Source organism: Notothenia rossii, assembly GCF_949606895.1.
Source record: "Notothenia rossii genome assembly, chromosome: 3".
Lineage (NCBI taxonomy): Eukaryota > Metazoa > Chordata > Actinopteri > Perciformes > Nototheniidae > Notothenia > Notothenia rossii.
The window spans coordinates 27882007-27895272 of NC_136901.1; the positions used below are offsets into that span (position 1 = coordinate 27882007).

The 13266-nt window shown below is 42.7% G+C and overlaps 1 protein-coding gene across 7 annotated transcripts in view; it reads right to left on the reverse strand.

The window, feature by feature from the left end:
- Window positions 1-13266, reverse strand: part of LOC307032413 (nuclear factor 1 B-type) — a 52872-nt gene that overhangs the window by 37661 nt on the left and 1945 nt on the right. For 4 of the 7 annotated variants that reach the window (XM_079670368.1, XM_079670369.1, XM_079670370.1 and 1 more), the window contains exon 2: window positions 10365-10896. In XM_079670368.1, coding sequence (XP_079526494.1) covers window positions 10365-10896 — 532 coding nt within the window. Of the gene's footprint in view, window positions 1-5017; window positions 6053-6810; window positions 8225-10364; window positions 10897-13266 lie in introns of those variants that run through there. The other 3 variants (XM_079670373.1, XM_079670374.1, XM_079670372.1) reach the window with 3 other exon arrangements.

A 13266-nucleotide genomic window follows, 5' to 3' on the forward strand; every position in this document is an offset into this window, starting at 1 on the left:
AAGTCCGCGCCTACGGGGTCCTCGCTCACAAAAAGCAATACAACTAACCTAGAGACCAGCACTGTGTAAGTTTAACCCTTACTTACAACACAAATCTTATTTAACTATACCCTCTTACTGCTGTAATTAGCCTCTTCCTCTTCTTTCAGCGTTGGAGCCTGTGGTGTCATGAAGCAGGCCACCATGCATCATTAACAGTTGTTATTTTCTTTGCTTTACATACAGTACATGTGGTGTACGTGATAGTGTGCATGTGATATGTAACGCCTCCGCCTGGTGTCCCGCTCTGTACCCTTGTCAGGTCCTATATATAAACGTACATCTGGCCCCCATTCTGCTATTTCCATCATGTCATCTAACAGACAGGGCTGTGAGAGATACACACAGTACAGAACATCATGGTAACGCAAGGCTGGAACTCATTTCTATTTTTATTACTGATTGATTATATTTGACTGAGTGCTTATTTTGTCCAAATAACAAGCTTAAAATGAAAAATAAAAAAAGAAGGGTATTCCTCACAGCTCTGAGGATTCATTGATTATTAAAATGTAACCGAACATTCTGACGATAAATTGGTTGAATCATCAACTAATCGCATCAGCGCTCTAGTACAGTTAAGTACTGTGAAGTACATGATCCCTGCAGATTCCCTTAAGCCCTGTTACCAAACACCTCGAGCTGGGATTAAGTTAAGGGTTGAGAGTGTGTTCATGTCTAGATGCAATGTGAGTGTGTGTGAGTGTGTGTACGTTAGTTTAACAGATATGGTTGGACATGCCAGCAATGTACTATGTAATACCCTAAGTTTATTTTATGTGTGTTTTTGTTGCCAACTTTCTTTGATAAAACTTATTTTTTCCTAAGTGCTACAGTTTTCAATTCCACCTTTAGTTTCAACTGCCCTCTTTTCAAAGCTAAGAAATACTCTAGCCTTTTTCAAAATGCCCCATCTGTGTTTCGCTGTCCTCCTCTGCGGTGAGATGTTAGTCAAGTGTCTTGTGGCTTTCTACAGCCACACCAGAAGGCCTGCGCGCGCTTAATTATTCTTGGATGGTGGATAAAAAAAAGTGAGTTCTTTCATTTCTTTTTTTTTCATTAGCTCAGCAGCGGTTTCCCATTCATAACTGTTGGCACTGGTTTGAAACTGCCTGCCAGAGATCACACCCCAACCATTTTCATTTTCCTTCATCCATTTGTTTCATTCATGTCATAGATTTGGCACAGGCCTGCATCGTTTTCCTGATGGCCGTCGACTCTTCAACACCCCCCTTTTGAGGCTCAAACTCCTGTTTGTGGCTTTGTTTAGAATCAGAGTCAAAAAAATGAGGAAACAACAGTGACTTTTGTCCTACAGTGTTACAGTTTTTGAAAGATAAAATAATAACGTAATCCAAAACTGAAAGAAAGGGCTTTGGCGAGGCCATGTAAAGCATTGCTGACACAATCTTGGATGAGGAGAAAGACTTCCCACATTGAAACTCTTGTATGATAGTAGCAGGGATTAATCCAAAGATAAAAAGCCCAAATAAGTAATTGGGAGGTAATACATACCGCTACGTTCATAATGGCATAGTATTTATGCTATAACACCTTGGAGATAGTGAATGCACTGTTTAAGGCTCTCTCCTCCCACACTTTAAGTGCATTACACAATGCATTTAGCTATCTTAGGCACCAAGAAACAGCAGTTTATCATCATACTACTGGAAATATGCCCACTGACAGGAAAGCTCTATAACACACACACACACACACACACACACCCACATACACACATTGCTCCCACCCGCCTGTTCAGCAACCACTTTGCTAAATCTATCAACTGCAGCTGTGTGCATGTGTTTTAATACACAAGCTGAATAAGTGAGTTTATATGTGCATGTGAACATCTGAGTCTAAACACTCTCAGGGCTGTAACCCAATCCCGGAGAACTCCAGAGTTTCAAATAAAACACAGGCTCTGTAGCTTTCGGGAACAAGGCTTCCCAACATGGAAACAAACAAGATGGCTACCGTGTCTCCAACCGGGGCATGCCTTCTGTGTTCACCGGCTCTCATCTGAGTGGAGTTACAGGCCGAGCTAGCAGGAGTGTAGAGGAGAAGAGTCTCCTGGGGCAGTTGGCTCGGCGAGCAGGACCAGAGGATGGCTGCACCGTGGATTAGGGCCCCACAGTGGTCCATTGTTAATTGGGCGCCATGTGTGAAAGCTACAGAGAGATTAGTTTGTACAGCTGCTGCCATTTGTCATAACTGCCCTTAACAAGACACACATGGCAACCCAAGTTACAGCCAGAGGTTTTACAGAAAAAGGGGAGAAAAATGTCTGGCGATCGCTTAATAGTTTCTGAAACAGGCCTGCATAAGCAGATGAAGATGTTCCTGGGAAACACCGAGTAGACTCAGCTGCGATCGCATAAGAGATGATGAGCTTCAGCCTTGCTCATTTAGCCATCTGTAGGTCCGACTAGGGTCATTATCATAACTGCTCAAAAATGTATGTCAATCCAGTACAAAGCCCAGACCACAGATTGCAAACAAATCTGTAAAAACAATGAGGGGAGATCCACTGTTACATCATGGCTCTTAAAAAAGACAGTTTTGTGTTTTATTAGAGGGGCAACAAGAGGGCTAGTGTCTATAAACTGATAAGCTATTGTTAGCCACATTTTATTGGTTATGCACTCAACACCATGCGGTTTAGGAGAGGCATGACAGAGTTATTTTTTGGTAAGAATCCACACTGTAATTGTGGGTTGTAGGTCTGCGCACATGCTGGAGGTCTAATTACAATCTTGACTTAGTAAATCCGGAACAAGCCTTTAAAGCTCTCACACTTAAATTTTCGCCCGACAGACGCTAGAGAACTGGTTGTTATCGTGAGGCGTTGCGGTTTGTTGAATCTAAAAGCAGTCTTTCGAGCTGAAGCGCAGGTGATATAATAAAAATGCGTATTTCTGCATGCATGTGTATATGAGTGAGTGTGAACCTATGTCTCCAGGTGTGCATTTTTGGGTTTGCATGTAACATTTTTGAAGGGTATTCTAAAAGTACAGCAACATTCTCAGCTGGAGGTTTGTGCCAGTGGAGAGTTCGGGGCCAATTCTAGATCCTTCTGGAGTCTGATCATACAGGGGCAGTGTGGCAACTACCCCAGTAAAAATAACGGGGTTAATTAACCCTCTTGTTAGTGAGTCAGCGAGCTTTAATCACAGGGTCAGCACTGGACTAATGTCACACAACTATTAGCACAGTGGAAAATAATGTAATTATGACCAAACCAATAGACTCATCACATCTAATTTAGCAAATCACGGCAAAAGGGAAAATACTAATAGTAATTGAGGGTAGCTCAATTTATGCCATGCCTGAATCCTCACATATCCTTGTAGAATTTCTTAAGAAATCTGTGCAAAATAAAGGCCTATTGTTTCCCCCTGTATGTTTGTTGTTTTTATGCCTTGCTATAAAAAGACTGTATGAAAACTAAATCTCTCTAAAAGTACGTCCGTAACACCTGCTAGTTGGGTGATTCTTAAATATGAGATATCCAACCAACAAGGTCCATATTTCCTCTCTTCCCGTCACTCCCTCTATATCATTAATTTTCATGACATAAAACCCAGCTTAAAGATGCTGTCAGTCGTAAAAAAACGGAATGTTTATGTAAGTGGTAAAAATGTAAATGACTTATTTTCCTATTCTTCTTGCCATGACTGCTGTTCTATAACTTTTCTTACTGGATGGGTCCATAAAAACAAACCTTATTGGGGGTTGTATTGTTTATCACACTGAATATATGGCATCTTCTGCTAAATGTTTCTACATTTGGGAGCTTTTGGGGAAATGAACCTGACATATGTGAGGGAGGAGTGGAAGCACTTTGGCTGCCTTTGACAACTCAATGGGGCGCTGATGAATCCGTCCCAAGCAGGCCATTCCCAAGCCCCAGACACCATATCCCCTCTTTGACCCGCTGCACTGACATTAGAAAGAAATCCTCTGGGGGATTCGCCCAACACCCCTAAAAGCAACACGCCCACCCAAAAGTAAATTTTGCACCGCGCTGCGATGGCGGGGCCTTTATTTTTCTGTCCTGCTCAGGTCTTGTCGAGCCGTCACAGTGATGGGCCGTACTGTACTGCCAGACAAAAGAAGAGACAACCATCACTCTGGGCCACTGATCGGCCCTGTCTGGACTGAAAAGACTTTGATGGAGCAAAGCAGGGTGGGGGTTTGCTGCACAGAGAAGTTAGTGTCTCCTGGGCAACCGCTCTGATTGTCTGCCCCTGCCCAAAGTTCCCCATCACACCCCACCAACTACCCCTTCCCATTCTGTTCTTCCCTTCATTGGCTGTTCACAAGGCTCCTTCCTGCATAAAGGAAGACTGGCTTTTGCATGAAAGTCTCAGTCTGGTACTTGAGGGTGCTTTTCTCCTGGTTGACTTGAAAAAAAATGGAAGATCAAAAAACATTCTCCTCTCTGAAACTTCTTGTTCCTCTTTAACTACAGATCCTTCTGCCTAAACACGACCAGTCTGGCAGACAGATGGGACAACTGTAAGTGTACATGCAATGTCAAAAAAGAGAACGCAGACATTGGATGGAGAGAAACTCAGGCAACAGGGAGGGTCTGCTTTGTAAGCAGGACAGTGAGGTACAGTGTAGTGCCTGGGATAGGGGGTGAATGTACCCATTTGTCTTCATTTGGGAGGACCGGCAGACAGGGTGGGGGTGGGGAATCTATCCGGGAGGGGTGGGAGGTGCCGGTCCTCCAGTCAAGTGGCCTCGGGGGGATTTGAAATGCATTTGGGGTCCTCCCCGAAAGCCTGGGAAAGTGTGGTGAAGCTGAGATCTTAACCATAGACTAATGACACAAAGTGCAGCCCTTAACCAAGTGCAGTCACAAACGCAAAAGTGAGTGTCCCGCTGAATATACAAGGAAAGCCTTTTAAAACACAAAGCCAAAGAAAGGCATTGGCCCATTTTTAACTGTGACACAAGCAAACTGAACCCAGTGTAGCAGAGCAAAAGGAGGGAGTTGTAAATTTTGTTGAGAAAGAAGGCATCCACATTTCTCAGTGGCCTCTGCTCCGAGTTGCCTTGTTTCCATGGAGATTTATGTACACATGGCACACAAAAGAGGGCCAAGGAGGTAACACGGCCTGTTTAAGCCTTGAGGTATTTGCTCGAGCAAAACCCCGCTGCTAATAACACAAGCTTCATACTGAGCCAGGCAACCTGGCTGCACTGCACCCAGGTTGGTGTTTGAGAAAGAGCAGGAGGGGAGAGAGGAGACAGAAGAAAGTCAGATGGAGATAACAAACAAGCAAAGATTCTGGAGAGGGAGTAAAGCTATTAAAAAAGAGAGAAAGAAAGAAAGAAAGAACGAAAGAAAGACAGACAGAAAGAAAGAAAGAAGCAAGAGGCAGGCAAGCAAGAAGCAAGAAGGAGAGAAAGAAAGACCACTGCAAAACATAAATAGCTGCCGGGTTAAGAGAAAAAGGATCGGGAGGACATTTAGTGGGAAGCGGAAATCAATAAGGCAAGCGGTGAAGCTGGGAGGGAGTTCTAAGTGGATTAGATTGAGAGAATGTGTTCGATAGGTTATGGCTCTGACAGAGAGGTAGCCAGACACCGCAGGCTCTATTGCATACTAATAAGGAAGCCAGGATGGAAGCAGAGCTCAGGGTTGTGCAGTTCAATCTGGAGAGTTTTTCTATATGGCTCTGGAGTCATCGGTTAAAGTTTTTCCCAGGAGCTGTATTTTACGGTCTTGCTTATTTTTAGTTCTGAATGTTCACTGTTGAAATTCACGTCCAGTCGTAAAAAAATGCACTTTTCCAGTTTCATCTCACTTCAAATTAAAAGGGCAGCTGAATTAATTGACTTAACCCAAAAAAAAGAAGACAAACAGTAGTGATCTGAACGCTGTCTGCTTACAACCACTTTTTATTAACACTTCTGGCCGGAACCCAGCCACCCTCTCTCTGGCCGAGCGCCTGGGCCCGGGACAGCTGTCATGGTCGGAGTCGCGGGCTCGAGGGGAAGCCTGGAAGTGAGGAAAAGAAAAAAGGGAGAGAGAAGGAGTCATTTGGCCGGGCAGTCTGCCGCAGGGGTGATTCCTGATGGCAGAGGACGATAAGGCGGATGAGGGGAGGGAGGGATGGATGTTGTGCTTAGTCACAGACCTCCACTGTGACCCAGAAGGTCAGGTCCCCGCACTGGCCGCCTGACCAAAGCCTCTGAGGCAGCAGGGCGGAAAACAAGATGCAAGAAGCGACCCCACGCAGCGTGGCAAGCAGGCGATGCTCGGCCTTAGAGATCAGCCAGACGACCGTGCCTGAGGGATTGGACAGGGGGGTGTCACTGGTACCTACTCCCCCTCACTTAGGCCAGTCAACCAAGGGACCACCAGCCAGACCAGAAGCAGGAGCAGGGTTCAAACAGTTGCCAAAAGACCACCAGTGATCCTGCGACCGCCACGGTTTGACCCCGATCTAGGAGGCCAACCAGGGGGGCTTATGAGCAGCTTCCCCAGCTACCACTCCCCCCCCCAGGGCAAAAAAGTCTTCCTCCTCCTCCTGCCGCAGGCCCACAACGCCATGTTTTCACTGATCTGATGTGCTCAATTAAACTTCAGAGGATACCCTGCCACATCTCTTTGAAAAGGTCACGACCCGGGGGTCAGAGGTTAAGTCTGCCGCTAGTAAAACAAGGTCTCCATTAACATGGCAGCGTGTTTTCAGAGGTAATCCATCCATTTGCACAAACTATCATGACACTGTGAAAAAAAAGTGGCGTTACTGGGGGGGGGGGGGGGGGGGGGGTGTCAAGGTAATGATGTTTTATGGCTGTGTTAACTTTCAGCAGTAAGTATTGGGTAAGCTGCTTGACCTTTACTTATTTAGTCTCCTATTTGACTACCTCAGCTATTCTCTTCTGTTTCTGGTTGCTTTCACACTTTTTTGTAGTCATTTTTAATTTCTACTATACATTTCCTACCTTTTTCAATGAAAATATTGCAAAATACATTAAAAATGTTGGTTAGAAGGCACAAAACTTTAACATTTTACATAAACGTAACATTATCCAAAATTACTCCAAAATGTTCAGTTAGGATTGCTTATCAGAATTATTTTGTATATGTTTTTATTATTAATTCCAGACATTTCAATGTTCAGAGGCAAGGGTTTTATTGACCATGTTAAATACATTCCTATCTTTTTTGAGGAAATAGCGATGAGCAGCTCAACAAAGCCAAATACAAACAAGACCTAGACTTTCCCGACGTGCCCTAACATGACCATTATCTACATGCCTTGTTACAAATATTCCATCAAGCTGTCAAACTGGATATGCAAAATATGAATCCAGGTGCGGAGAGGAGGTGATTCAAAGAAAAAGAAAATGCACTTCTTGTTGTATCAGATAACGATTAAAACATTGGAGGACAACAGCCGTGTGTGTGTGAGAAGCCAGGGCCCTGTATTGAACACGGCCTGCCAGTTGGCACAATGGATACCACAACCCCCACTCCTAGCCCCCAGCCTACTTCCCAGCGGGCATTCATCTGGGCATGCACATGGGTGCTACAGCCCAGCCTGGCTAAACGCGTCTGTGCCCCAGAACAAGGGGGCTGAGTGCCCTCTCTAAATTCACCCAGCACACTCGCTGCCAACCCGCCGACCTTTCTCAGGCAGCAACCCACCAGAATACAAAACAAATGCACTCTGAACTTTTTGATTTTTACCCCAAAAAAAGACCAGAATAAACACAGGTGTGTAAATAAAGGGAGAAACATATTTCGTTTTTCAAATTAGAGCAAAAGTAAGTCGATGCCAGGACAGAAAGAACAACATTCGTTCGGACCAATTTTTTTTCTAGCAGTTCGGTCGAATGCCAGATTTTGTTTCAGCCGAGCCATTTGCTACTTTTTTGTGCATTTGATTGTTTCGTGCAGTTGCAGCAGAACAAAGGCAGCGGCTTCCATTCTGCGACGGTCAAAAAACTTTCCAACGTGCCCACTGCATTGCGGATGCCAACCAACGAATCAAAGGCATGCTGCAAGCAGACAAAGAGGGTTTCATGCCAACCTCCAAACCTCTAACAACCATTACTGGTGATTTGCCTGCCTTCCTGGCACAGTGCAAAACAAAATGGCGCCGCACCACACGGTACCACAATATGGCTGCATTGTCTGGCGATGGGCACTGCTTGGTAACTTGAAGAAAGGAAAAGACGCCTTAGGTCGCTAAATCGAAAGAAAAGCAAAAGCGTCTTTGTGATCCCGGTGAAAGAATGCCATTTTGTATTTGCCAAAGTATCAACACAGACATTTAGGGGACAACGGGAAATAATCGCTCGGATTCGCAATGTGATATTGAATTGAGGGACTTTTTTTTTCGGCGAAAGAGAACATTCACCGTTTATTTCACACACTTCAACTGATCTTCTCGGTTATCATTTGCCCTCCCTTCATCGTGGACATATTTTCCTTAAAAAAGAAAGCTGGTGAAAAACCTTCCATAATGTAAAAAACAGGCACTATCATTTAAATGTAGTACATGATCTAAAAACAGCACTAAAGAACCATTCTCAACTTGCTACTGAACGGTTCAAAATGCAGCAGATGCAAGCTAGAGAAGCGGTGGCATCCTACAAAAGACACAAAAGAGGGTCTGATGCCAACCCCGGTGCCAGTGGCAACCATTATTGTCTGTGTGCTGTGCCTTCTGCTTTCCCTGGCACTTATCAAACACAAAATGGCGCTCAGGGTTTGATGATAATGAGCTAGCTATACCACCATTCCTCCCTCAATAGCAAAGTATTGGTGCTTTTTCAGGGTCACTGCAATAGATTTAATACAGGGGAATTTCTCAGTGAATACTACATTGTGGATTCCTATAGTGCCAATGGTTAAAAGTAGGATGTACACCGTTAGGGACATATTACTGAATTCTAGTAATATACCACGTCAAGAGTAACAACACAAAATTGATGTATCTGGTGTCCAAATAAGAATAAAAATAGCATTGATTTGTACATTTAGATCCAAATATGTTCTGCTCTTTGTCCTTAATTACTCTCCCCTTCAATTTAAATGTAGTATGGAATATCAGATTCAGGTCTGTAAAAATTCAAAATGTATTTCTTCCATGCGATACATTTAGGCTTTTAATTGAGTGTTGGACATTATCTCAAATGTTTCAGTCAATTCTTTTATTATATATATCGATTTTTGTATTTTTTGTGCTCATTTGTAGAGGAAGAAAAGCGTTTTAACACATTCATTTTAAATAACATGCACGTAAAGCTAATTCAGCACCTGGCAACACAACCTCTTATTTACCACCATGCAGGATTCAGCCTATCACACAGAGAAAATCACTGTGTCCGGAAAGGCTTTCATGTAAAAGTAACCAGCTTTTCAGGAATTAGGAAAAGACGGATTTCAGCACAAACACGATCACACATCACACGCATGACTTATAATAAAACAACATATTTTATGACCCTAAATCTATTGCAAATATTTAAAGAAGCCTAAAGCTTAACTGTATTTATTTATCTTAAATGCTAATCTGTAATGGGACCTATTATCAGCATTAATGTTTATTAATATAATTGTGTAGCTAGAATGACTACATGTTTTAAAACTTCATTTTAAACCTAAATTGTTATGTGATTTTTGATTGAAAACAGACAAGTTTTTAAATTACATAATTTTACATTATATAATAGTGACTAAGGGGATTTTTTTTTTTAAGTAAGAAAAAACTGTTTTTTTTTTAGATATGTACACAAGGACTTGAATAACAAAGGCTTTATAAATATACTGTGTTACTGGTGGGTTGATTTTAATTTAACAAAGTGTACTGCTACTTCACACATTTGTCACTACTTAATATCCTAATAAATAGGTGTACAGTGTGTGTGTGTGTGTGTGTGTGTGTGTGTGTGTGTGTGTGTGTGTGTGTGTGTGTGTGTGTGTGTGTGTGTGTGTGTGTGTGTGTGTGTGTGTGTGTGTGCGTGTGTGTAATGGTAATGCAAACCGCCAGAGTACAGCGGAGCAAATACACATTTAAAACATGTTCTTTATTTAAAACATATCACAGATTGCCTTTTTGTTTAGCAATGAGTCACACTTGAGCCGTATTAAAATGTATGCTGCGTATATACAGTACGGACTATCGAGTTCCTCATGTTTATTTGTCTGGCGAATGTAGTGGTGATTTCAGCCAGCCTCAGTGAGACTGCCAAAAAGTAACACATGTGACCCCTGACCTTGCCAAGCCATCATTTACACATGCGCATTAGCTCTCACACACACAGTGAAACAGATAGAGTGAGCTTGAACCTACCTTGGTCCTGGACATAGTATGCTAGAAACAAGTCCAGCTCCTTGACCGATACTGTAATGTGGTGCGGCTGGACACAAAGTGTGGGGTTGGTGCAATGTTGAGACTTGACGAGGCGCTCCCCGTCTGTACTTTCCAGAGGGATGCCTTTGAAGAGGATGACCATCACCAGGTCCAGACGCCAGACTTTGTCGGCCTGCCTCAAGCAGTCGATCCGGCGGATCTTGCCCTTCTGGTCCGGGTTGGACTGCACGCAGCATGGGTGCTTCTTGCCCGTCACACTGAGGACAAAGTCCTCTCGGTACTCCTGCCGAATGTCCTTACGCAGCTTGGCCAGCAGCCTGGACGCCCATTTCTGCTTTACCTCAGGCTTCTCGCCCAGAAGCTCGTCCTTCACCGCGCGCTCCTCGTCCTTGGACATCCTCTTCTCGTGCTTCTTGAAGTACTTGCGTTTTCTGGCCTGGAGGTTGAACCACGTGTAGGCTATGGCACGGACGTGAGGGAGAAGTGCCTCGATGAAGGGATGAAATTCATCCTGTAGTGAGGAGAGAGAGAAACAGAGAAATGTAATCAGAAACTCATGCCATTAAACACACAGAAGAAATATGGATTCAGTCAGCTACTAATCTGAGGCAGAAGGGAACACAGACCACAAATAAACAATGTCTCATAATCAGTCACATTAAATAATATTGGCACTTGGAACAGTTTTAAGAGAAGTTTCCCTTCACAATGCAACACTGGTTTTACCATTGTGGATGTATCTAGGCGTACAGCAGGTATGACAAGCACATTCCACTGTTTATATCAACTGCCAGCACTACAATAGCAGTAGGCCCGCTGACTGAATGCACGTCTCCACTCTCATTTCCCGAGCACGCTGCTGCTGCTACAGGCCCCCCCTCGCTGATGCATTTCTCTTATCAAACTATCCACATTCCATTGTGAACTATACGAAGGAGGCAGGATAAGCTGCAGGGTCATGGGGTGCAGTCAGAAAATAGGAAGTTAAGGAGATTCCCTTTCTCTTGGAACATACAAGCAGGCTGCTAATTCAAAATACATTCAAAAATACTAGCAGAGAAGAAAGGCGGCGTATGAAATGAAGCGATTGTGTGAAAGCTATTTGAGTTAGGACTTCAAGTTTGTGCCAAAGTGTTGAGGTTCACACGCAGAATGGCGCAGCTTCATTCCAAAAACCTGAGTCAGTCGTATTAAAATCATGGCCTACTTTCAAATGTTCAACCTATCTTTTGTGAGTGTGTGTGTGTGTGTGTGTGTGTGTGTGTGTGTGTGTGTGTGTGTGTGTGTGTGTGTGTGTGTGTGTGTGTGTGTGTGTGTGTGTGTGTGTGTGTGTGTGTGTGTGTGTGTGTGTGTTTTCTGTGTGTTTCTGTGTTGTATGCAGGTCAAACTGACCCAATCATTGTTTGAGGACATAACTATGTGGGTTTTGTTTAGCAAAGATTAATTTTTTATTAAATTATATTTATTTCTTTTGAATGTTCTTTATAGAAAAAATAAGCCAAGGCCCTGGGGTTTCAGAAGAAAAATAATATTCTTGTATCACTTTTATTTTATTTTAAATTTTAAAAAGGTTCAATTTGACTATAACACGACTTTGACTTTGTTTTGTTACCGTTCGATTATCAGAGATTTAGATGAATATTAGTGGAAATATTTTCAATACTTTTTTTAATGTTTTGTTCTATTTTTGTTTTTCAACGTACTTTGCATCATGCCGTAGTACACTTAATACCAGATTATCTTTCATTTTAAACAAAATCGACTGAAAATATTAATAAAACAATTAATTTTTTCACATTTGAGAGAATCTCTCATCATCCTAAAAAAGCTGCACACCAACAATTCAACAGCGGTCCACTAGCCTACGGGCTTTAAGTCTCAAATATATTATAATAATCTCTTAATGCCTGTTTTGTGTAAATAGAGGAATGTACAGGACGCTGTGGATGATTTAGGGTTAGGTCATTACAAATTACAGCAGCTTGAGTGACAAGTGGAAACATTAACTTATTTGGGATTTAACGGTATTAAAATGTCAAATTTGAAAGTGTAAGCAGACCCTTTTGAGGAGGCGTTTGAAGAGTTAAACCACATATTGTTCTTTTTGTGGGGCAGCCAGTCAGGCAGGCTATAGGAAACCACAGAAACCCTCTCCCTCCCTATGAGCGCCTGCCGCTGCTCTCCTCACAAGCCACACACTTTCGGGCAAATAAAACTCTTCTCCAGTGGAGTAAAGTCAAGTATAATAATTAAGTTTACACTGTGAATGCCTATTGAATTATCAACATATAGTTCTAAAATGTTTTTATTTACAATGGTTGTTATTAAGTGTTTTACAGAGGTCAAAATAAATGGAAATAAATTGAGATACTCCTTAAAATGTCATCTCCTCGCTATAATTTTGCCAATTAAACTGACAAAAACAGGCAGTAAAATGTGCTGGACGGCAACTGTTTCTGAACTCTTTAGCACTCCTGGTTTCCTGTTGAAAAACACTTAAAATATTCTGTTAATTTTTTGAGCCAGCTAAAGCCAAATGCTGTAAAGATAAATGACTTGGCCGAGGCCTATGCAGTGCACTTCAGCTGGGGCCATAAAAGCAGAATCCTCTTAAGTAAAAACTAAACCACATCTCAGTCAATCACTTACTTATGCCAAGTAAAATATAAACAGTAAAACTGAGTCAGCCAAAACAGTCAGCTACTCTGTCCAACGCTGAATCAACCTTATCATGGTCTGATCTTCCTGCAGTGAAAGTGGCTTTATCTCCAACTCCACTTCCCTAAAGTATAGGGGTTTTGCTCTAAATAGAAATACACACGTGGAAAACTAAATATACACGCAGTTCAAGCTAGGCTGGGAGGAGTGTGTGAGGTTATTG